Here is a 25,889-nt window from a genome sequence, read left to right on the forward strand (position 1 = left end):
TTAACAAAACCAAAAGTTGGTTCTTTGAGAACGTTAACAGAATCAACAAACCTTTAGTTAGACTGACCAAAAAAAGAAAAAAAAAAAAAAGGGAAGATGCAAATACATAAAAAATGAAAATGGGGACATTACTACTGACACCACAGAAATAAAGAGATCATAAGAAGATACCATGAACAACTGTATGCCAACGAACTAGACAATAGAGATGAAATGAAAAAATTCCTAGGAATGTACTAACACTCTACACTGACCCTAGAACAGAGGTTTTTAACATTTTTTGTTCCACAGACTCCTTTGCCAGTCAGGTGAAAACCACAAATCTCTTACTAAATCCACATTATACTGTGTATTATTTAAAACACATCACACCCCCACAAGAATAATGTTTTTTGTGTTGTTGTTGGTTTTTTTTTTTTTTTAATTAAAGCTCACAGACACCTGAAATCTTTCCATGGACCCCTAGTTAAAAACCCCTGCCCTAGAAGAAATAGAAAACCTTAACAAACCAATCACAAGTAAAGAGATTCAAACAGTCATCATACAACTTCTCAAAATGAAAAGCCTAGGACCAGATGGTTTCACTGGTGAGTTCCACCAAGCATTCAAAGAAGATTTAATGCCAGTCTTATTCAAATTCTTCCAAAAAATTCAACAAGAAGGAATGCTACTAAACTCATTCTAGAAGCCAACATGACCTGATACCAAAGCCAGATAAAGGTGTTACAAAAAAAGAAAATTACATCTTTCCCTAACGAGTACAGATGCAAAAATCCTCAACAAAATACTTGCTAATTCACTCCAATAACACGTTAAAAGAATTAATCGTCATGATCAAGTGGATTTTATATCAGGCATGCAAGGGTGGTTCAACACAAGAAAATCAGGCAGTTTAATGCATCACATTAATAAATCAAAGAAGAAATATCACGATCCCATCAACTGACACAGAAGAGGCATTTGACAAAATATAGCATCCTTTCTTGATAAAAATACTACAAATAATAGGAATTGAAGGAAACTTTCTCAAGATGATATAGGACATATATGAAAAACCCAGAGCTAACATACTGTACTCAGTGACGAAAGGCTGAAAGCTTTCCTGTTGAGATCTGGAACAAGACAAGGATACTCACTGTCACTATTGTTATTCAATATAGTGCTAGAGGTGCTAACTAGAAGTAGTCATTAAGAAAAAGAAATAAAGGCATCCAGATTGGAAAGTAAGAAGTAAAACTTTTGCTATTCATCGATGGTATGATCCTAGGAAGTTCCAAAAAAACTATGACAAAGTTGCTAAAGCTAATAAAATATTTCAGCAAAGTAGCAAGATACAAGAGTAATATGCAAAAATCAGTAGGTTCTCTACACTAATGATGTGCAATCTGAGGAGGAAGGCAGGAAACAAATTCCGTTTTACAAATAGCAAATGAAAGAATCTCATATTTAGGAATAAACCTAACCAAGGACATAAAGCATTTATGTTCAGAAAACTACAATGCATTGCTAAAAGAAATTTTAAAAGACCTAAATAAATGGAAGAACACTTTGTGCTCACGGATTAGAGGACTAAACATCATTAAGGTGTCACTTTCTACCCAAATTGATATACAGATTCAATGCAATCCCAACTAAAGTTCCACCACCACCTATTAAAGAAATGGAAAACACAATTATCAAATTTATTTAGAAGGGTGAGGGGCCCTGAATAGCCAGAAACATCTTAAAAAAGAAAAGCCAAGTTAGAGGGCTCTCACTTCTGGACATTAAATCATATTACCTAGCTACAGTGGTAAAAACAGCATGGATTGGCATAAAGATAGACACATAGATCAGTGGAACCAAATTGATGGTTTAAAAACAGACCCTCATTGCTATGGTCAAGTCTTTTTTGACAGGCCTATCAAAACCACCCAGCTGGGGCAGAAGTCTGTTCAACAAATGTGGGAGAACTAGATATTCATAACTAAAAGAAAGAGGCCCCCTATCTTATACCTTACACAAAAATTAACTCAAAATGGATCAAAGACCTAAATATAAAAAGCTAGAACCATAAAGCTCCTAGAAGAAAATGTAGGGAAACATCTTCAAGACTTGGTGGTAGGAGTAGATTCTTTTTTTTCTTTTTCTTTTTTTTTAAGATTTATTTATTTCTCTCCCCTTCCCCGCCCCCCCACCCCAGTTGTCTGTTCTCTGTGTTTGTTTGCTGCATGTTCTTTCTTTGTCCACTTCTGTTGTTGTCAGCAGCATGGGAATCTGTGTTTCTTTTTGTTGCGTCATCTTGTTGTGTCAGCTCTCCGTGTGTGCGGCACCATTCCTGGGCAGGCTGCACTTTCTTTCACGCTGGGCGGCTCTCTTCACGGGGCGCACTCCTTGCGCATGGGGCTCCCCTATGCGGGGGACACTCCTGTGTGGCATAGCACTCCTTGCGCGCATCAGCACTGCACATGGGCCAGCTCCACACGGGTCAAGGAGGCCCGGGATTTGAACCGCGGACCTCCCATATGGTAGACGGACGCCCTAACCACTAGGCCAAGTCCGCTTCCCAAGATTCTTAAACCTTACATGGAAAGGAAGAACACTAAAAGAAAACATGGATAAATGGGACCTCCCCAAATTAACACTCTTGTGAATTCAAAGGACTTTGTCAAGAAGGTGAAAAGCAGCCTATTCAATGGGAGAAAATATTTGAAAATGACATATCCAATAAGGGTTTTATTTCCATGCTATATAGAGATCATACAACTCAATAATAAAAGAGCAAGCAGCCCAATTAAAAAATGTGCAAAAGGCTTAAATAGACATTTCTCTAAAGAGGAAATACAAATGGCCAAAAAGCACATGAAAAAATGTTCAATATCATTAGCCATTAGGGAAATACAAATCAAAATGATCATGAGATATAATTTCATACCACATAGAATGACTATTTAGAAAGATTAAACAGAAAACAAGTGCTGGAGAGGATTTAGAAAATAGGAATACTCCTTCAATGCTTCAGTGTTGGTGGGAATGTAAAATGATACATCCTCTGTGGAGGACAGTTTGGCGGTTCCACGGGAAGTTAAATATAGAACTACCATATGATCCATCAATTCCTTTACTAGGAATATATCCATAAGAACTGAAAACTTCCTTTTGGAGTAATGAAAACGTTCTAAAATTGAGGTGATGACAGCACAACTCTGTGATGAATATGGGAGCCACTGAGTATACACTTGGAATGGACTGTTAAAGCGTGGGACTGTGTATGTAACATAGCGAATCATGTGTTGGAACATGGACTGTGGTTAACAGAACAAATAAGAGAATATTCTCTCATGAACTATAACATATAAAATACTAATATAGGGTGTTAATAATCTGGTGAGTTGGGGGAAAATACATCAAATGTAAGATATTGAATATACTCAGTAGAAATATTTTGATGATGCACTTTCATACTTTGTAACAAATGTTTCACAACAATGCAAGGTGTTGGTGGTGGGGAGATATATGGGAGGCCTGTATGATGAAATCTGTGTTTGTTTTGTAGGTTCACAACTTTTAATAAACACTTACTGTTTATGTATGTTCATGCATGAATGATATACGTCAATAAAATTTCTAATGAGAAAAAAAAAAAAAGAACTGAAAACTGACACAGACTTGCATCAGTGCTCATAGTGGCATTATTCACATTTGCCAAAAGATGAAAACAACCTAACTCTCCATCGACTAATGAATGGATAAATGAAATGTCATATATAATGTATGTGCAATAGAATACTGTGCTGCAGTAAGAAGAAATGAAATTGGAGCACATGATACCATGGATGAACTTTGACGTCATTATGCTAAGTGAAATAAGCCAGACACAAAAGGACAAATATTGCTTGGTCTCATTGATATGAACTAAATACAAAGAATAAATGCATGGAGTTAAAGTGTAGAGTTTAGATTATTAGGAGGTGAGAGGAGGGCCAAGAAGGTGTACTGATGCGTAATATATGTAGAAGTTTTAACTAATTTGACTAAAGTTGATGGTAAGCACATTATACTGAGTAAAACTAACACAGCTGGCTTATAAATGTGATTGTGACTAAAAAGTGTAGTCTATGGATGTAAATGTCAATTGATAGAAAGCTAGAGAATAATCTTGGGACTGAATAACATAGTGAACCCAGAGGTCGATGAGAATTGTGGTTAATAGTACAAATACAAGAATGAACGAGAACAAATGTACATCACTATTTCAAGGTGGCAAGAATATTGAGGAGTATGGGAAAAATACAATTAATGTAACCTATGGACTATAGTCAGTAGCATTACTATAATATTCCTGCATCAATGCCAAAGACGTATTGTGCTAATAATGGGGGGTATGGAAAAATTATACCAAATGTACTGTATAGACTATTATTAGTGGTAATAATCTGATGCTGTTATCTCATAATCGTTAAAAATATTCTACAACAATGCAGGGTGTGTTGGTGGAGGGCTGTTAAATGGGAATTCTATATATAGGTGTGATTGTTTTGTAAGTTCACAACTTCTCTATTAAAAATATATTTTTAAAAAACAAAACAGGGGAATGGATGTAGCTCAAGTGGTTGACCACCTCCTTCCCATGTACAAGGTCCCAGGTTTGATCCCTGGTACCTCCTAAAAACAAAACAAATGAAAAAACCATCTCTTTGGGGATCAGATGTGCTCAGTGTTTAAGCACCTGTTTCTCATATATGAGGTCCTAGGTTCAATTCCCCGCCCCTCCTAAAAAAATTAAAATGAAACCAGTTGGCTATTGAGGTTCTATTTCTGGACTCTCAGTTTTCTTGGATTGATTCAGTTTGTCTGTCTTCATGCCAATATCATGCTGTTTTAACCACTGTTACTTTTTCCCTCTTTTACTCAGCTTTTCAGAAGAGTTTAAACAGAATTCATGTTAAATTCTTAAAATGCTTGGTAGAATTCACTGTGAAGCCAACTGGTCCTGGACTTTCCTTTGTTGGGAAATTTTTGATGACTGAACTAATCTCTTTAAATGTGATTGGTTTGTTGAGTTCCTATATTTCTTGCAGTCATTGTAGGTTATTTGTGCATTTCTAGGAATTTTTCCATTTCATCTAGGTTGTCTAATTTGTTGGCATACAGTTTTTCATAATACCCTCTTTATGATCCTTTTTTGTGTGTGGGGTCAGTCGTAATGTCTCCTCTTTCATTCCTGAGTTTATTTGCATCTTCTCTTTTTTTAGCTTAGGTAAGGGTTTGGCAACTTAATTGATCTTCTCAAAGAAACAGCTCTTGGTTTTGTTGATGTTCTCTATTGGGTTGTTTTGTTGTGGTTTTTTTTTGTTTGTTTGTTTGTTTTTTCTCAATTTCATTTACTTCTCTAATTTTTATTATTCTGCTTGCTTTGGGATTGGTTTGCTCATCTGTTTCTAGTTCCACCAATTGTTCAGTTAGGTCTTTGATATTTGTTTTTTCTTTTTTTTTAATGTAGGCATTTAGGGTTATAAATTTCCCTCCTAGTACTGCCTTCACTGTATTCCATTAGTTTTGTTTTGTTGTATTTTTTATTTTTTATTGTCTTTTTTTTAAAGATACATAAATCACAAAAAATGTTACATTAAAAAATATAAGAGGTTGCCATATAACCCACACCCCTATCCCATTAGTTTTGATAAATTGTGCTCTTGTTTTCATTTGTCTCAAGATACCTACTAATTTCTCTTACAAGTCTTTCTTTGACCCACTGATTATTTAGGGTTGTGTTGTTTAGTCTCCACATATTTGTGAATTTTCCCCTTTTTCCACCTATTATTGATTTCTAGTTTGATTCCATTATGATCTGAGAAAGTGCTTTGTATAATTTTAGTCTTTTAATATTTATTGAGACCTACCTCATGACCCAACATATGGTCCATTCTGGAGAAAGGTCCATGAGCACTTAGAAAGAATGTATAACCTGCTCTTTTGGGATGTATATATACGTCTCTTAGGTCTGTCTCGTTTATCATTTTGTTCAAGTTCTTTGTTTACTTGTTGCTCTTCTTTCTCGTTGTTCTATCTATTGATGTGAGCGGTATGTTGAAGTCTCCAACTATTATGGTAGAGATGTCTGTTTCTTCCTTCAGTTTTGCCAGAGTTTGCCTCATATCTTTTGAGGCTCCCTAATTAGGTACATAGATATTTATGACTCCTTCCTGGTGGATTGTCCCTTTTTTTAAGTTATATAATGAACTTCTTTATTTCTTAAAACTTTTTTGCATTTATATCTGTTTTGTTCAATATTAGTATACCTACCCCTGCCCTTTTTTACTGTTTACATGGAATATCTTTTCCAGTCTTTTCACTTTCAGCCAATTTGTACTGCTGCATCTAAGGTGAGTCTCTTGTAGACAACATTATGATATTCGTGTTTTTTAATCCATTCTGTCAGCCTGTCTTTTGATTGGGGAGTTTAATCCATTTACATTTAATGATATATAAATGCATTATTTACTTACATCATTTTCTTTGGTTTCATGAGTTCATATCTTAACTTTCTTTCTTCTGTCATTTCACCCTTTTGAGTATCCTTTCTGATAGTCTTCCCTTCTGTACTCTGCTCCAAGCCCCTCTCTCCTGTCTTTTGCTTTAGTGCTGTAGGGCTCTCTAGTGTTTCCTGTAGCACTGCATCCCTTTTTTCCCCAAAGATTTATTTTATTTATTTATTTCTACCCACCCACTCATTTGTACTTGCTGTGTCTGTTCGTCTTCCTTGTTTCCTAGGAGGCACCAGAAACCAAATCTGGGACCTCCAGTGTGAGAGGGTGGTGCCTAATTGCTTAAGCCACCTCCATTCCCTGCTTTGTTGTGTCTCTCTTTATGTTTTGTTTCCCTTCTTGTGTCTCTCATTGCATCAGCTTGTTGTGCCTGCCTGTCGCATCAGCTCACTGTCTTACTCATCTTCTCTAGGAGGAACCTCTGCTCCCTACTCTATTGTGTCTCTGATTAAGTTTTTCTTCTTGTGTCTCTTGTTGCATGATCTCGTTGCATCAGCTTGCCATGCTTTCCTGTCATGCCATCTTGCTGTCATCTTTAGGAGGCACCAGGAACTGAACCACAGACCTAACGTGGTAGGTGGGAGCTCAGTCACTTGAACCCATATCAGCTTCCTGAGCTGGATTTCTTTTTACAGACTCTCATAGTTTCTGTTATTTGTGAATATTTTAACTCATCTTCCTATTTGGACAGTTTTGCATGGTAAAGAATTGTTATTCTTCTATGATTTTGAGCCTGCTGTCATATGCCTCTAATGTGTTTTCAATCTTAGCCATTGGAGGATGGGTGCCGGCAGCTACAGCTGCAGCTCTTAACAGAGTTTTCTTGTGGAGTGTTGTCTTCTCTTTCTTTGCCTTTCTCTCTTCCAAGTGGTGTCAAGCCTTCCCCTGGTGTCCTATGCCCTAGAACATTTTTCTAGGCAGTTTCTGCCTGTCCCTCTGGCTATTTTTCTGGGAAAGAAGTGAGTCCTTCATCTCTCTAATCCTCCATCTTCCCAGAAGTCCTCTCGTGGATTTTCTTTTTTAAAGCTTTTAGTCTAGTAGCACAAATACAGCTAACATTTTCCCCTTTAGTCACACTGAATATGTAGTTCAGTGCTGTTAATTACGTTCACAGAGGGATTTTTATTCCTTCTCTGGCTCCAGCATACTATGCCATGGGCTGGACTCCACAGCTGCCAGCCGTGGGGGCTGGACACCGGTAATGGCCAAGCAGAGAGAACAGTCAACTGGTATTTACAGTAGTTTACCAGCCTTTTCCTCCTGCTTTTCTTCTGATGCTATACAATGTTCTGGGCTCTTGAATATTCAAATAGTTGATTGAGACAGTTACTGCCTGTTCACTGGTTGTTCTGGTGGAGGGACTGATTCCTGGAGCTCCCATTCTGCCATCTTCCCACCCCACCCCCACCTCCTCTTAGCCCCTCAGCGCAGCTCCAGTCCCTGAGATGTGTGGCCAAATAGAATTCAAAGAGGGTTTTTCCACAGAAATACAACTATATCTCAGAGTTAGGATTAGTGAAATTACTTCAGATCTGTTACCGCATAATAGGGCTTATATGAATTTGGAGTTGAGCTTTCCATAGCTTCCTTAGAAAAATAAGGCATTATGCTAGGGGCTCCTGCTATTAAGGCAGAAAATTCTATTTATACCTAATGAGAGAGGAAGAATAAATTACTAACAGGAAATTATAAATTTGCAGACATTTATCATTTATCTTGGGAGTCTAGAATTTGAACTAGAATTCAGAAAGGACAGCATAGTAAATATTTTTTCGCGGAGACAACTCACCAGTTTCTGTTTAGCTCATGTATTGTGTTATTTCTGACCTTTATTCCTTAGCTCAGAAATGGCTGAAGGGTCACTTCTGCACGTTCAGCCGTTGCCTCATCCTGGGCTTTGAGAGCTTCTTCCGGAGTCTTCTGGGTTGACGCTTACGACAACAGCCTCTCACTAAGCACAATTTAATAATCTCATGATTCTTACCATCTTTCCGTAATGACCCTCCAAATGCGTTCTGTTGTTTTTTATTTTAATGGCATGGCAGACATTTCCTCTAGTGCTTCTTGCCGTGATCACAGGTCACAACAGCTTGAAAGTGCAATAATAGAACTGCAGTAAGTTATCTTCTTCAGTTCGTGGGAATCTGCATTTGGCATAAAATAAACAGCACAAGAATTCGTAAGGACAAATCAAAATTTGGAGTTTGGAGAAGGACCTTACAAAAAAGGAGGAGCATGTGCACCCCCATACGTGCCAGCATTTGTGCATTCCCTGCTTCTGAAGAAGTCCTCTTTCGGCCATTTCCCTCTTATATTTCTCTGGAAGAACATATTAGGGCGAAGAGATGATTCAGGAGAATGTTTTGAAAATTAGACATTACAGCTTGCCCCATTTCAGTTGGTAAAATGAACTAAACAGCCAGAAACCCCCCGTAACTCCGAGGACAGTGACTTCCTGTGTTTGAGGGTCTCCCCACCCTGCGCACTTCAGGTTTAAACAGCCTCTGCTGGCCCTGGCCGACGGACCTGGCGAGGGAAATTGCTTCACCATGCTCTGCCTGTTGGGGTTAATTTATGATGTCTGTTATGAGTTACTTGTTATCATGGAATTTGGTTCCATTTCAGAAACTGGGTGGGGGGATGTTTTTGACTGTTCCTCTTAGAGAATTCTTAAGGAAAGAGTTATCTGACCAGAGCTGTTATTAATTCTCAGATGAGGCACAGAAGGTTTTGGGAAAAGCATCTGTTGCGGAGGGGCTGCCAGAGACGCCCTCTTCCCAGGCAGCACTGTCCGCTGGCCCATTCCACTGGCCGTGGACACAGTCCACATGCTCTGTGAGCACGTTTCCCCTGAAAACATCATTTATAAAACATGCCACAAGTGAGCTGATTTCTTGCTGATATTCGTGATACTTGTGCTGATAAGATGATCTAATGAAAACTCAGCTTGAACTCCAAAGAAATCAAATCCTTGCCAGATTCTTATCTCATTTGTCCTGCGCAGGCCTCCCTGGGGTGGGAGGAGAGTGCTGAGTCAAGCTTTGGGGCGTTGAGGAAACCGAGGTAGCAGAGGTGGCCGCCCCAGACTGCCCAGCCAGAGCGAGGCATGGCCAGAGGCAGAAGGCAGATTTAACCGAGTTTATGGTTTCACACGGGAACTGAATTTGGAGCTTAACTGGTTCCAGCGTATTAAGGAAGCATTTTAAAGTACTGTTCCCCCTTTTACCTGACATATTTAGCCTGTGATCTTTCATATAATTAAAGGTTATAGTAGCAGTAAAATAGAAAACATGGGAATAACTTAGTATTTAACAGAGCATCTTGAGGCCAAGGTGGAAATGTCACCAGGACAAGATGAGTCACCGTGGGTAAGCTGCCCACAGCCAGCAGGGGTCCAGGGAAACATCTTTTGCGTCTCAGGTAATGCAGCTCTTATCTGAAATGAATCAAACAGTCCATTGAGACTGATGCTTGGCATGAGTGGCCCCTAAGCTTATAGTTTGACTATATGAATCCACATATTTAAAAACATAAGTGATCTAAATTACTCTTAGTGTACCTCTAGCACTATGTTGAAGACAAAAGATTTTAGGTAGTTTAAAAAGTCAATCAGCTTTTTCTGTTACGTGACATTCTGCGCTGCTGAAAATCGGTTGGACTTGAATATATTGCCGGGTTGAGGTGAAGTAAAGTAGTTAATGCCAGTACCCCTCTGTGTGTCTTTCTTCATGTTCTAGAAAAAGGAAACCCATCCTTTCAAGAGCACTGCAGCTAGCGTACCGAGGGCCCGCAGGCTTCCCCGAGGCAGCCACCCTTCCTTGCGCAGGGGGAGAGCAGCACCCCGCCTGGGTGAGGCTGCCCCGCCCTGCACTGCAGCCCGAGCCAGTGCTCCCCTGTGACACTGCCTTCACCTAGGAGGAGCTGCTGGCCCTGGCCTCCCGCGGCCCCTGAGTGTCCTGGGATCCCGTGGTAGGCAGGAAGGGGAGCCATCTCATTCAGAAGTCTTCCCGAAGGGCTGTGCGTCGAGTCGTGTTTAGCTCCGCACACAGAATATGCTGGGCGTCAGTTACCTTCCCCTGCCCAGGGTACAACGTAGCGGTTACGTAACAGAGAAGAGGGATGGCCGTGAGCAAGGAAGGGCCCAGCCAGGCTTCGGGGCCCCCTTCCCAGCCACCGCGGGCCTCAGGCAAGTTCCTTAGTCTCCGTATACCTCAGTTTCCCCAATTGTAAACGGGGATAATCCTCCTTGACTCATAGGGCTGCGAGCATTCCAAATGTGGATGGATTTAGACGCGTGCCTGGCATGTGCTGAGCACCGAATAAATATTTTTGTTTGTTTTTGTGGTTCCTCCTCCCTCCCTCATGAGCTGCTGACCCTCGTTATGAGCCGATTGCACGTTTCTGTCCGTGTGGGCCTTGCTGTCCTCTCGTCTGGGTACTCTTGATTGCAACAGATTTGGAAGCTAGAGAGTTGTGTTTAGTAAGAGCTGTAAGCTCTCCTGAGAATAAGCTGCTCAACTTTAGTGCTTGGACTTAACATTATTTTGATGACTCAGCAGCACGACTCTAAGTACTGAATGGGTCTACTTTTGAGGAAAACTTGCCTGAAGCGTTTTTCCAGCTACTCATCTTAACCTACTGAATTAGCTGCATTGTGGCCACACTTCCAAAATGACTTCATAATTTTTGCCAAGGTTAGTTTGTTTATTTACAGTTATTTATTGATTGTCCTCTACATGCTATTGCAATTATAGGGGCTTGAGAATATTAAGAACAAAGGAGACAAAAATCCCTGCCCTCCCTGCTGCTCTGGGTGACGGATTGCCCAGGGCATGGATTTCCTTCTTTTTGCTAGTTGGTGTTTTCTGTTTTCCTAAGTGAGGATGGCTGAGTTTAAATGCTTCTCATAAAACCACAAAATGAAAGTAATGTGCAATAACCTTGGTTTACCCAGTCAGGAAAACAAAATTCCTCTAATTGAAGTAGAAAGTCTGAGTTCTAAGAAAGGCAGTTTAAAACAAAATAAAGTTTGGTTAGCAGTGTAACAAAAGTATTTTTAAAACAAGCAGAGCATGAGAAGTGCTTTTTGATGTACATTTCACATTATGTCATCAAAGTTCCATTGCTGATGGTGTAGTTTGCTTCAGACTTGAGACTGGTGGTAGTTTATTCCAGTTTCTCTTCCTTCCTGGCAAGGGGCCCAAGCAGCTCATCACTGCACCATTAAAAGTTTAGCTTTTCAGGTCAGGGTCCCTCTGTTAAGACAAAAAGAGGCATATTCAAACTAAGTTATCTGAAAAATAGATTGTCCTGGTCACTCGGGAAGTGCAGCCAACAAGTTTCTTTGGGTTAAATTGTCTTCAAAAGTTTCTTGCTTTCCAGGACTGGAAGTGCAGAATGTTTTCAGCTGTCTACTTCTTCCCAACTCTCATTTCTTTTTCCACTTTATAACCAAAGAAGCTTCTAGTTAAGATGCTGCAGTACCTGGTCAGTGTTTTTCACTCGGGTGCGTTTCTAGTGAGGGCCAGTACAGCCTTCCAGGGCAGCCTCTGCGGGCCCCAAAGTCTGGTCCATGCTAGCCATCCTCTGATCAGCCTGGCCATTTCCATTTAAACTTTGCCTGTTCTGTTGCATCTTTTAAATTTAACTTCTCAAGCGCCTTCCAAGGATGATTTTTACATCAAAACACCAATGTGTGATCATGTTAACAAAGAATAGAGAATTAGTACCCCTGAATGCTGCACTTTCTCTTTCTGAATAAAATGTTGGGTGAAGTAAACGCCTGGTTTTGACAAAATTTTTCCCGTAGATTTCCTTTTCTCCCCCAGTGCGTGCTAAGAGGCTGTGACAGTGGCCCTCTTGTAAATCCTAGGCAGCAGATTTTCGCCAGCCCTCCTCCTCTGAGCCGGGCCCTGCACCCAAGGCCCTGCTCTTGAGCTGCCACGTCACCTGCTGTGGGCCTGAGCCTGCGAGCACTTGCCAGGAGCGGCGGGGTGGCGGCGCCCTGGGGCCGCGTGCACCTGGGGAGCTGTTCTGGGCGCTGATGGTGCCCTTCTTTTGTAACCATTGCCAGTAACGGCTCCGTCCTCCCTGTTGCCTTTGAACCGTCATCATTTTTCGGTCTGTTCTCCGTGAAACCTTCACGAAGCCCCAAGACCTTTTGTGAGCTCTCAGGATGACTGAGCTGTAGGCCGGTGCCTCTCATAGTAGCAGTCGTGCTTTGTTCCTTACGGGAAAACGGCTCTTATTAGGCCATATTGCCCGTTTCCTGTTGAATTGCTCAGAAATGGGCCAGACACCCACCTGCAGTTGATCTTTAACACAGTCGACGTTGGATTCTTGCGGTGCAGTCATGCGCACAGGACCTGGGCCGTGCACTGCGCCAGTCGCCCAGGGCCCGCCCCACGCCACTTCCGGCAGAACTTGCCCCAGGACTCGTCCGGAGCGCAGAGCTCAAACCCGGCGTTGGCGGTTGTTAGTCCAGAATGCGTGTGCTCGTTGGCACGAAGCTGCCTCCTTAGCGTGCGTCGGGGTCGGACGCGCCAGGAGCTGGGCTGGCGGGACCAAGGCCGGCGAGAAGCCCGGCGCAGCAGGGCCCTCAGCTGCCCTCGCCACCTGCGTCAGGCGCAGCAGCGGCGCCGCGCGGCTTCCGCGGAAATACAGCCCTAGCGCTTCAGTTCTGTCTGCGTGGCAGTCGTCGAAGGGACGCCCGCCTCTGCCCGGAGGGGAGGATTTTGTTCTCCGATGAAGCGCAGCAAGCTTTTCGTGTTTAGTCTGGAGAGAATTCAGGCACAGGAGCGTCGGGGTGATCGGAGTTCCCCAGCAGCCGCACCCCGGGAGGCGCGTCAGCCGTGGTCCCCGGCCCAGTGAAGGCTATGTCTACCGCCCGGCTTCTTAGTCGCGGAGTGTTTGTTTTTTAAAGACAAAGAGCTGAAAGATAAAAATCTGTTTTCTGATGTGAGTGTTCATAAGAATTGATGTGTTATCGAAGGTGAGGTTTTCATAAATTGTGATCCTCAACTAAATTTGTAGTTGGGGCCCCATAATAGTCCGTTTAATATACATAGTAAGTGAAAAAGATACTGATAAAAACCTTCATGAAATTTGGTTGGCAAAGGTAAAATTTTTAACCGAATAAATGAAGTGGTAATCCTTTTGACGTAAGGATGAAGTTGCATCACTGGGGGTAGATGTATCATTGAAATGGAATAAAACGTCAGCCATACTTAATGACATTCAGTATATTATCTGAACTTTTCCTGTTAGGAGTTTAATTTTCTTAAAGGCAGTAATGTTTTACATTGCTTCCTCAAAATAGTTATTATGTTTTTTATTCGAAGGTATGTTTTTTTTTAATTAGCAAATTCAGTTTTGAAGAGATGTTTCATAACCAATTAAAGTATTTAAATGTGAACACAGAGACAAATCCATGGGACACTGCACTGGGGCTGGAAACCATCCAGTTACACCTTTCCTTAAAAATATGCAGGAGATTCCTCTGAGTAAATCCAATTGATTAGGCTATAGAATGGCATTTCTAAATGGTCATTTTAGCACTGTTTGAAAATTTTAAACTGGATTTTATTAACAAGTTCTCTAAAGCCTTTGCAAAGGAATTGTAAATAACTTAGTATGTGATTCTTTGTGAGAAGAGACTTGAGTTTTATTTCTTAGGCTCTGTCAAGCACACAGATGTTTCCAATAGTTTTTGATTACTCTACAAGGGGCTAAAATATCAGTGCCAGAAATAAAGTCTAGCTTAATTCTCCCCTTCCCACGCTACCCCCAACTGCAAGACGCGTCGTGTGGCTTTGCGCAGCCTGGAAATCAATAAACTTCTCTAGCCTGAGGCGGGCCCAGGGCAGGCGACAAGGTGGTGTGTTTTGCAGGAGTGGAGCCACTGGGGACGAGCGTGGCAGCCTGGTGGCCGCTGTGGAGGGTCTGTCTGTGCGGGGTGACGCGCTGTGTGCGCTCACATGCCCGAGCAGCCGGCGGTCGTGGGAAAGCCGGGCAGTTGGCTGCGCTCCGCCGGGGGCTCCCCTGTGGTTCTGGGGGGAGGCGGGGAAGGGTCCAGAGGAAGGAGTCCTGAGGGGCCTTGGCAGGCTGCGCTCTCCATTGCGGTGCGATGACAGCTCGTGTTTTCCCTGGAACAGGAAACATTCCTCCTCTTTGTTACAGGGATTAACCACTTCGATAACGTGGGATTTCATGAGGGAAATTCATTCCCAGGCCGGGCCTCTGCCTCTAACCTTTTAACGTTAGCGTCTTTGACTTTTCACAGAGAAATATGTAAAATTTAGCATGATTTTTCCACACAGAGAAACTTGTAAAATTTCAAAGGGGCTTTGGACACTTGTGGAAAACTTCCTTTGTGGCCTAGAAGAGAAGAATAGTTTTGTCAGTGTTTGTGCTCTCTTCTGGAAGAGTTTTGTTTTGTTTCTGTGGTTGTCTAATGGACATCTGTTTCTTGTTCTAAGTGTCGTCCCCTTTTTCTAGAAAGGCCGGCTGTTAGAATAGGAGGGCAGTGAATTGCACGGAGCATGACAGGGGCTAGCAGGCCGAGTCCTCGGCATGGGCAGGAGGCTCAGTGGACTGCTCGGGGACATGAGCTGCGGGGGGGATGGGTCCCGATCTCGGGGTGGGTGGCTCCCAGCGTGAGGCTGGGCCACCCCTTTCTCCCCCTCCTCAGTGCTGGCTCCCCCCACCCACCACAGCAGACGCTCACAGCTCGGCATGCCCAGCTCGTTCTCTCTTGGGTCCTTGTGCTCTCCCTGCTAACACCTTCCAGTGTGGACAGCAGAAGTCTGGGCTTATTGCAGCTCGAACACAAGACAGAGTGTTAGCCCCGAAGTCAGAGAGTAAAGCCCATGGTTCATTTCAGGTTTTTAAAAGCAGTGCCTTCATTTTTTAGAGCAAACGTATTAACTTTTTTCAGTTCAATCTGTGTTTGAAGACAGGCTGAACACAGGCACTGTGCAGGGGTGGCTCTAAGAGAAACCCCACCATTCATCCGTCTTTCTGCATAAACCGTGCACCGGCTGCTGCTGGGTACTGGGGGACTCAGTGGTAACTGGGGCCCTTCTTGGCCCTCACAGGCCATCCGTACAGAGCTCCCAGGTGGACAGACACACACTCGTAGCACTCAAGACGTAGCTGATTTCAGAACTGTGATAGGTGTTTAAAAACAAAGTGCTAAGGCCGGTTGGATAAGGAGAGACTCCTCAGGGCTTTGAGGGGGTCTTAGCATAGACCAGTTGTAGGGGGTTCTAAGCAGGACCCCCTCAGAAATGGGAGACGGTCTCTTGGGCTGTAAAGCATATGAGGGGAAGCAGCTGAGCCAGGGAAGCTTGGTTAGACCCGACAGTGAGAACTTCGAATCCTGTGGCAAGGAGCTTGTGTCTGCAGTATTTGAAAAGGACAGTGGCACGCACAGACCCATGTTTTCAGAAGGTGACTCGGGCAGCAGTGCTGAGCTGGCTCGGAGGAGAGTCTGGCCCCAAGTCAGGGCGGCCGCTCGAGAGACCTTTGTGGAGTCCAAGAGAGCTGTCGGTGTTGCGGGACGCTCCAGAGGCCACAGGGCAGTGTTTGGAAAGCAGAAAAGAGTGGGATTGTTCTAGCGTGGCTCATTTACGGTGCTACCATTGTTGGAGGGATGGGGGAAACGGGCTGAGGTCCCCAGCAGGCAACCGGTGGCACGGTGGGTGTGTGGGCCGGGGTGCACTACTGGGAGCAATCCCTGTGGAGGGTGTGGCTGAAGAGCCCGCCCAGGGGAGAGTGGAGAGAGAGGAGACAGACCTGGGCTGCCCGCGCTGAAGGGCCAGGGGACGCAGAGCTGGCCACAGGGGTCTTTAGGAGAGATGTTAATGGGACCGTGGCTGTCTCCCTACTGCCTTGTAGTTCCACCCCCTTGCACTGGTTTTCCAAGCAGAGGTCTTGGGATTATGTATCTATATGAGGTTCGTGGATGCACTGAATTCAAAGGACCTAAGAATTAGAGTTTCAAAAGATAGGAAATGGGAGTGAGCTCTAGTGCAAGGAGAAAAAGGAAAGGAATTTCAGGCTGAAGCAGCAAATGTGGGGGAGGACAGAAGAGACACAGCACACTGCGTGTGGGAAACACTCCCAGTCTACGGGAAGTGGGAGGAGAGCCCTGGGAGGGCCTGGGTCAGGCGGCAGAGGGTGGGGAGTGCTTTGCTGAGGAGTATCCCAGAGCAGAGGGCACCCCGGGAGCATTTGGGAGTGAGAAATGGGTACTCTGGCTTGTGTTTCCGGATCGCAATTCTCTTGGCCTTTTAAGTCTTCCTTGCCCCATGGCTGCTTCCTTCCTGATCTGAGTGATGTCAGAGCTCAAAAACTTTAACAGTACAGGGCCCTCATTTTGAACCAAATACTCTTCAAGCAGACTTGTTACTATTTTTCCAAAAGTTAAAAAATGAGAAGGGAGATCAAATGTCTCAGATACAAGAAGATCTGGGACCTCCTATGAAAAATAGTATCTGACTCTTGTAATGACGCCCTCAGAGAATAATGATCATACCTAAAACCGTGGAAAAGTAGCTATCCCAGTGATGCCATGGGAATTCAGGAGCCGCAGGCCTTCCGAGACCCCGCACAGGGAGAGACGCGACACCCCTGGCCCCCCCTGTAAGGGTCCGCTGCTTGAACCCGCTCACGTGTCCCCTCTCCCCCCAGCTCTCTGGTGGCTGCGAGCTGACGGTGGTGATCCACGACTTCACAGCCTGCAACAGCAACGAGCTCACCATCCGCCGGGGCCAGACCGTGGAGGTCTTGGAGCGGCCACAGGACAAGCCTGACTGGTGCCTGGTGCGGACCACTGACCGGTCTCCGGCCGCGGAGGGCCTGGTGCCCTGCGGCTCCCTCTGCATCGCCCACTCGCGAAGCAGCATGGAGATGGAGGGCATCTTCAACCACAAAGGTAGGCCGAAGCAGGCGCGCCGCGCCTTTCCCTGCTGCCCCCGTGGCAGCCTGGCAGTCCTGCCTGCCCTCGGCATGTTGTCACCATCTCTCTGGGTATTTTAATCCTCGAGGAGCTGACGTGGAAATGAGGAGTTCACCTCATTTCCCAAGATAGGGTAATAAGGTGCGGCCTCACTTTTTGGGCTGATCTCATCCATTACTAGAGAAGAAAGAGAAGCTGCACTTCTCCTCAGAGCCATATTGAAAGTAGAAACAGGAGATGGGGTCACAATCAGTATCGTCTTAATCAGATTTTCGTGTTGTAGACTATTTCACATAGCGTTAAATCTAGGAATTCTGCCGTGTGGCCCTGAGCATTCAGCCACTCCCTGATTATAGCTGAGGGAAGTAGAGTACAGGAGACCACCCCCTCCACCAGCTCCCGGCGCGGCGGCTGTGCACCTGCACAGCTGTGAGTTTGAGAGAAGTGCTTCTAAAGGGAAGTGACGGCACTTGTGCAGGGCGTCAACGGCCCTCCTGGGTGGCCTTTGGAGGGACGCTGTTGCATGTGTAGCTAGATGCCCAGTAGTGGGTTCCTAACGCGGCTGCTGCTAAACACACGGGGCAGTTGAGCACCGGGCACACGGCTAGTCTGAAATGAGGTACCCACTGGATTTCAAGACTTGTACGAAAAAAGATATGTAATTATTTTATACTCAATACATGTTGAAATGGTAATACTTTTGATGGTGTGGGTTAAAGACAACATGTTACTAAAATTCAATTCACCTTCTTTTTTCTCTTTAAAATTTGACTGTTGAAAAATTACAGACTACGTATCCAGCTCACATTGTGTTTTTCCATCAGGCAGTGCTGGTTTAATCATTTGTCTCAGTGAAAAACTAATTTGAAACTCTGAGACCTTTTGAGAAAACATTGGTCTGTAGTTTCTAGAAAAATGCAGATTGGGTATTTATGATCTTTGACCATAAGATGTCATCCTCACTTTTCTGCAGGACTGGCAAATGCTGGTTTTTCCAGATTAGGAGTCGGTGTAGTCTGTTTTCCCTTTCTGAGAGAACAGTACTCTGCCATATTCGACGACTTTTCTGTTGGAGTCAGCCCTCCAGGGCCTCCTCCACTTACTGTCTGTGTCCTCTCTGTTATCTCAACACCACCGTCCTCTGGCTCCTGAGCTGCTCGTGTCCCCGGCAGTAAATGAAATGCACGGGGTGGAGCAACTGATGAGCTTACCTCGTTGCTTGTGGGGCCAGCTGTAGTCACGGCCCCTCAGCACCTCAGTGTGGACTTGGCTTTGCCTCAGTAAGAAAGGGGACGGATCAGGCTATTGTTTCTCCATACAGCCAAAGAGAAAGTAGAGTGTTTTCAGATTTCGGCCAAATGCCAAAGTGCCCACTTTCCTTTCTGGTGAAGCCTTCCATCTATTTAGAGCCACCCTGGACCTCCACATAAAATGGCACTTAGGCTCAAATAGAGCTCTGTGCCACGCAGTCTTTTTGCCATTGTTTCAGCGTGTTCTTAAAGTTTCATAATATATTTAAGTTCTTGAATTTAAGTTGAAAATAAAATACAACTTCTTTGCGAGTTAACCTATTATGCGGAGGAGCCCTGGTGAACGCAAATGTGCTGCAAATAACACTTGTTCTAGAGCTTTCTTTTTATGTGTGCTTCTCCCATGGCGTGTTCCTTACTTCCTGGTGTTCGCAATTGTAGCCTAGCCAGGAGCGAAGAACTATGCATGGTATTTATCACGCTTGACTTTGTGCTGGAAGCTTCTAAGGAGTGTTGGGCTTTTTGCCAGTTTTTAAATCTAAATAACAATTTGTTCTTTTTGCCCTCGGATATCCTGTCACATTATAGCTCCTACGAGTTGCCTCCAGCCCCTCATAAGCCTTGTGACACTGTCTTTACCGGGAAGGTGTTTCTTCAATGACTAACACCAATTGTGGACCAACGACCAGTCAGTGGTCAGGGGCTTTGAACCTTTGCCATTTCCCCTTTTCCCCCTTGTTTTCTTTCTCCTCTAAGCAAGGAGACTCCTAAGCTTCGCTGTTCCCTGCAGTGTTAGGACTTGGGCGGCCCCAGGACAGTCGGAAGCAGCGAAATCCACCTCCGGACTTTTCAGCAGAGTCCCACGTGTGTTCAAGTCCAGAAAACTGGGCAGTGTTGACCAGGGTCTGGGTGAGACCAGGGGCCTAAACCAAGTAGTCCAGCAACAAGGAGGGGAGATCTAGGGATAGTTTCAGAACAAAACACAGAGAGGCAGGTGCCAGGGGCCCCGGACCACCCGGCAGCAGGTCTCCGTGTGCGTCTGCGCAGCCTGCAGCAGGCCCTTCCCCTTCTGCCCTTGTAGGGAGGCAGTCCACGTGCCGCTGGCTGTCACCGGACCGGCGTGTGCCGGGCAGCCGGCGCCTGCTCGCGTGCGCTCACCCAACAGCATTGCGCTTGGCGGCGCATGCCCGGCTCGCAGTGCTGGTGAGCGTGGCCCCTCCTCTCCCGGAGCCTGGTGCCCCGCAGCCTCACATTGCGTTAGACCCTCTGGGCAATACCAAACAAGCACGGTGCCTTGAGTGTCATACACTGTGGGCTCACTTCCTGTTAAGGTCTAAGGGTCGTTCCTAAATGCCTTTGATTCTTACTGCTTTGACTTCCAAGCAGGAGGAAGGCCCATCCACTCATCTCTAGTCCGTAGGTTTCAGAACTTTCTCAGTTCACGTGCCTTGGTGTCGCCTGCATTTTTTCACGGCCTCTGACTCTCGTAGGGCGCGTGCTGGCTGGCAGTCGTTGCTGCGTGTACCTGGCTCGCCCAGGGGTCCACGACGCCTCCCCGGGTTTGCTGGGGGTGCCGCTCTCCAGCCCATGGGGTGGGAACCACAGCTAGACAGATGAATCTGGAATTATCCAAGCGCGGCAGAAGGCATCTGTTCTGAGAGTTTCTGTAGAGTTCAAATGTAAAAAGCACGTCCATTAAGGTCAAATGTTTATCTGGATTCGAGCTATAAGGTATTTTAAGAATTGCAACGTGACTATGAGCATAAATGCTCACATCAGCCAAGCAGGGCTCCGTGCTCACTCTCAATTGTGCTCAGCTTCACTTGTGGCTTTGAAGAATGGCTGGAATGGAAGCATCTGTTGGGCAACGAGAATACCTGGAGTTCAGGAACGCGGTTTCTGAAAGTGTGCTGGGGAGCAGAGAGGGATAAAACCCGATTAAGCCAAACAAGAAATTCAGTTGCACAGATTTTTTTTCAAGGAGTTGTGTGAACATTATGCCATAAAAAAGCCATTTTCTGTTTTGTGGAAAGGCTTGCACAGGAAGATTGCTCTCCAGGCGGTTTGTGGAGGCAGGCTTGACGGTGACGTTGCCTTCTTGCCTTCCCCTGGCAGCCAGCCTTCCTTCCCCCCCACATCTTAGTCTCAAACAGGCAACAAGTAATCATAATAGAATAAGCAGGCACCAAGTCCTTGTGCTCATTTAGTCTGATTTGTGTTTGTGGTTTGTACCTCCGCTGTTGCATCAGCGTCTCTGGGGTCGGGGCATAGCCGTGGAGATTTTGTGTCTGTGCGCTCCGTGAGTCCAGCGCACGGCCAGGGCTGAGAACCACTTGTGTCTACACTCCCTTGTGTATAATGTGTCGACTTACTGTTGAAATACAGGGGGACAGTGCAGGGCTAGTGGGGCTGGAACTGAAAAGTAAGCAGGGAAATGGGCGCAGTTTTCTCCCTGCAAGCACGTCTGCCCGACATGGCAGCAGTCTTTTCTCCTTTCCCAGCTTGTTTTAAGGATCAGACAAGAACAAGTCATTAGACTTCCGGAGTCGGGGCAAAGTTCCACATGGGTTCCCCATCCTGCTCACCCAACTCGTCGCATCCTAAAAGTCACAGCGCATCTGAGTCACCCCACTCTTCCCTCAATTCCTGCACAACAGGGTGATGGAGCAGTTTGAATATGTCGAATTTGAAAGTCACTGTCAGCCTCCACTAAACTGCTTTTTTTTTTTTTTTTTTTTTGCTAAAAAGCCTTCAGTTTGAGTGGCATTTGTGGTGAAAGCTCTTTATAAGAGAAGTGTCTTGAACTTTCAAGGTCTTTACTCATCTCAGGAGACCTGAGCTCTGATGCCATCCGCCTGGGTGACTTTGCAACCCCGGGTCCCAAGAGAAGAGAAGGGGCTGTTCTCTGTTATTCTTGCCAACTCTGACATTCTAACTTGATGTTTCTTACCTGAATAAAGGCCACTTGAGAACTTTTCCATTTTCCTTATGCTAGCAAATAAACGAGACAGCAGGTGGTCTTTTTGCCAGCCTTTTGATATATTTAGAAGAAACCACCTACTTAGAAAAATTAGCTATAACCTCTCTAAAAGTTGTTTATAATTGTAAGGTGTTCTCTCCTCTTTTCTCTTTGGGGTAGTGTGTAGCTCAGTACCTGCAGTTTATTTTGAAGTTGTTGAAAACATGATTTACTGCAGTGAATTCTTCATGAAACAAACAGAAATAAGACCTCTTGCCTGCCTCCAACCCAGGGGCACACTGCATTTAACTGAGAACAGGGCTGAAAAAATCCTCCCTACCTTTGAGCTACCACAACCATACAGAAACGTGGGCCCCGTCAGGACGTGCTCTCCACCCTAACTGCACGGCCTGCAGCTTTGGGCAGATGACCAGTAGCCCTGTCTCACAAAAGCAGCGATACGCGTTGTTTTCAATAAAATTAGAAAAGAGAGGCATTTTCTTTAGAAACGCCCTGAAATGTAGGTTTTTCCCTGCGCGTCCCGCAGGCCTCCTCCTTGCATCCCTCCAGACCCCTTCTCGGGATTTTTTTGTCCATCCTCCTCTCTCCACCTGAAGACTGGACATCTCAACTCGACTGTCTTACTGCCTTAAACATAGGCCCTCCATGGGAAACGGACTTTGGCCCAGTGGTTAGGGCGTCCGTCTACCATATGGGAGGTCCGCGGTTCAAACCCCGGGCCTCCTTGACCCGTGTGGAGCTGGCCATGCGCAGTGCTGATGCGCGCAAGGAGTGCCGTGCCACGCAAGGGTGTCCCCCGCGTAATAGGGGAGCCCCACGCGCAAGGAGTGCGCCCGTGAGGAAAGCCGCCCAGCGTGAAAAGAAAGAGCAGCCTGCCCAGGAATGGCGCCGTACTGCTGACGACAACAGAAGCGGACAAAGAAACAAGACGCAGCAAATAGACACCAAGAACAGACAACCAGGGGAGGGGGGGAAATTAAATAAATAAATAAATCTTTAAAAAAAAAAAAAAAACATGGGCTCTCCAAAGCCCCTCCCCTCCCATCTCCCCAGAAGTTGAAACGGCTGCCCCTTGCTCACCCAAAAACATAGCCAGGGTGCTCGAGGCACTCTCCACCGCACGGGCTTTGTCTCAGTGACATGTTCTACACATGTTCTCTTCGTCCCTCTCCTCCATTACCTCTTGTCTCCCTCTTCTCCCAGCCTTACTTGCCATCCCTCATTGCAGCTAAAGCGCAAATCCAGTCATATTCCTCCCTTGCTTCCGTTTCTTCAGCCACTTCCCATTCGTTATTTTTTTTCTCTATTTTTTTTTTAAATATTACATTCAAAAAACACAAGAGGTCCCCATATAACCCCACCCCCCTCACCCCACTCCTCCCACATCAATAACCTTTTTCATCATTGTGGCACATTCATTGCATTTGGTGCGTACATTTTGGAGCACTGCTGCACCACACGGATAGTGGTCTACATTGTAGTTTACACTCTCCCCCAGTCCACCCAGTAGGCCATGGCAGGACATACAGTGTCCAGCATCTGTCCCTGCAGTACCACCCAGGACAACTCCAAGTCCTGAAAATGCCCCCACATCACATCTCTTCTTCCCTCTCCCTACCCTCAGCAGCTACCATGGCCACTTTCTCCACATCAATGCTACAATTTCTTCCATTACTAATCACAGTAGTTCCATAGTAGAATATCAGTAAGTCCACTCTAATCCATACTCTATTCCTTCATCTTGTGAACCCTGGGATGGTGATGTCCACTCCACCTCCATATCGAGAGGGGGCTTAGATTCCACATGGATGATGGATTCAATTCTCCTGCCTGCAGTTGTAGGCACTCTTGGCTCCCTGACGTGGTGGTTGACCTTGTTCACCTCCCTGTTAGCTGGCCAGGGTAAGTCCAATATACCAGAGGGTAGGAGTTGCAAGTCTGCTGAGGCTCAGGGCCTGGCAATCACCCAGGCTGCCTGGCACGTCCTACAAGGCCTTGTGTCTCCTACATGCACAGCCCGTCAGCCTCATTTTTGCCTACACCCCTCCCCACACTAAGTCCCCAGCGCCTCTGAACTTCTTTTGGTTCTTGGAGCAATCCAAGTCCCTTGCCCCTCTGGGACTTCCCACCCCTTGCTTCCCTGATCACCGCCAAGCCCGCTTCCCCTCTCTGCTGGCCTGTCATCCCCACTAGTGAGAACACTAGAGAGTAGGCCCCTCGTTCCCGTTCTGACTCGGTGCGTCGCACACGGAGGGTGGAAAACCAGGATCCGTGGGTGGGTGAGTGGACTCTGCTGGTGGTGGCATGCTCCAAGGAATAGGGGGTGATTCTCTCCCTGCCCACTTGCCCCTACCTTATGCTCCCTGCCCCATCTCATCAAATAAATAAGAAGGAAAACAAGAAAGCAAATGTGTTCAGAGGGTCAGAGGAGTTGAGGGGAGAAGGGGGTAAATCTTGGTCCAGTTTACAAGTATATGGACACAAAGGCAACATGGGAAAGACCCCCAGGGGGCCATGTGAGTGCTCCCTGAAAGTGCTTTAAACCAGCTGTGAGAGACTGCAGGACTTCCCAGCCCCACAAAGGAACTTCACCTGACGCTGCCTTCAGAGAGCAGGGGTGGTGGGGGAAAGCTGAGAGCTGCTGCATCCATCCCACATGCAAGAGAGAGAACCTGGGAGAGAGGGGCTTAAATAGAAGCCCAGGGGCTGCGGGCACCACCGCCAGGGTGGCACTGCCCCAGCCGGGACGCTGCCTCGTGAGCGACAGCGGACAAATGGAGGACATGCCATTCGTCATCCCGTATGTCAAGTTTTGATTTGGTTTTTGGTTGTTGTTAACTTCAAAGATAGACATTTTATATAGATTTATTCCAAGCTCAGAGAAGGGGCTGTACTATTTATATCAAAGGTTCCTTGTCCTCAGAATCATTTGTAATTTTCAAATGAGTGAATGGATGTGCCTCGGCCCTGGGCACATCCAGGCCCTGGGGCAGGGCCATGTGCCTCTGGTTCTCCTTGGTACCCATGTGAGTATAAACGGAGGCCAGTCAGGTGTTGGAGCCCGTGTCCCTCTCCCACCCTCTCTCCAGCCTCCGGGTCCAGCCGTTTGGCTGTGGCTGCTGTCAGCCCATGTGGCTACTGCCTGCCTGTTTGCCGGGGCCGGAGCTGCTCCCTGCCCCCGCCCATGCTCCCACGTCACCTTTGTCCCCTGGCCGGGCGGACAAGACCAGGTGACAGGACTTTACCAGAGGCTCGCACGCAGTGCTCAGGTGCATCTCCTCTCCTGCGCAGTGCCCGCCGGTGGCCGTGTCGGGACAGCTCACCACGCACAGGCACGCCAAGACTGTTCCCCTCCACAGAGCGCAAGCTACTTCAGGAGACACCCTCTCCCATCCCGAAGGCCTTCCCAGTTCCCAGGCAGCTCCCCCCGAACCAGCAGAGAGCACGTCCTCTCTTCTCCTCCCAGGGTGTGGCCTCGTCCTCTGCCCTCACCTGGACAGTCCCTTCCGAATCCTCAGGGGACACGTGGTCAGTCCAGGTCGAGCCGGCCGCACTGGCCCAGGTGCCTGCTTGGTGCCTGCTTGGAGGAAGGAGGGCCCATGCCACAGCCCACCTTCTCAGGCTCCCCGTCCAGGGGCACCCGCTCAAACCAGGACAGACCACGTGGCCACCAACCCAAGAACAACCCTGTGCCGAGAGAAATCCCCCCACCCACCCAGGGCGGCAGCAGCCCTGGGGAGACTACCTTCCGCTGGCTTCTGTGTGGCCAAGCAAGGAGCTTCCCAGTCTGAGCCCCTGCTTTTCCCCAGGATATTAGGGGTGACTTGGTTGGAATTTTTTCTGCCCAAATATGGTCATTCCCAGGTCAAGGAACTGTCTTCCCCAAAGGTGAATCTGAGACTGAAACTGACTTTTTTTTTTTTTTTTTACTTTTAAATGACTTATTAGGTTTTCCAAAAATAGAGCATTAAAAGGCCATAGTGATGTTAAAAGATTAAGTGTATATATTGTGATTTTGATGTATTTAGACATTTGCTTAATACCAGATCTCCACTATTATCAGAAAACATAGCCCAGGCATGCCAATGCATAGACATTTCAAACCAGTATCTACCCACATATCCTTAAGAAATATAATGGAAGGTCTCAGTACATTTTTTAAGTTAGCTTGA

At 46.0% G+C, this 25,889-nt stretch overlaps 1 protein-coding gene across 3 annotated transcripts in view; it reads left to right on the forward strand.

The window, feature by feature from the left end:
- TRIO (trio Rho guanine nucleotide exchange factor) overlaps positions 1 to 25,889 on the forward strand; it is a 380,125-nt gene that overhangs the window by 281,101 nt on the left and 73,135 nt on the right. For all 3 annotated transcript variants that reach the window (XR_011645465.1, XM_058306993.1, XM_058307004.1), the window contains exon 34: positions 17,220 to 17,463. Coding sequence is in view for 2 of the 3 variants with exons in the window: in XM_058306993.1 (XP_058162976.1) it covers positions 17,220 to 17,463 (244 nt within the window). In the remaining variant the exon portion in view is untranslated. The remainder of the gene's footprint in view (positions 1 to 17,219; positions 17,464 to 25,889) is intronic.

The sequence above is a fragment of the Dasypus novemcinctus genome, chromosome 2, assembly GCF_030445035.2.
Source record: "Dasypus novemcinctus isolate mDasNov1 chromosome 2, mDasNov1.1.hap2, whole genome shotgun sequence".
Taxonomy (NCBI): domain Eukaryota; kingdom Metazoa; phylum Chordata; class Mammalia; order Cingulata; family Dasypodidae; genus Dasypus; species Dasypus novemcinctus.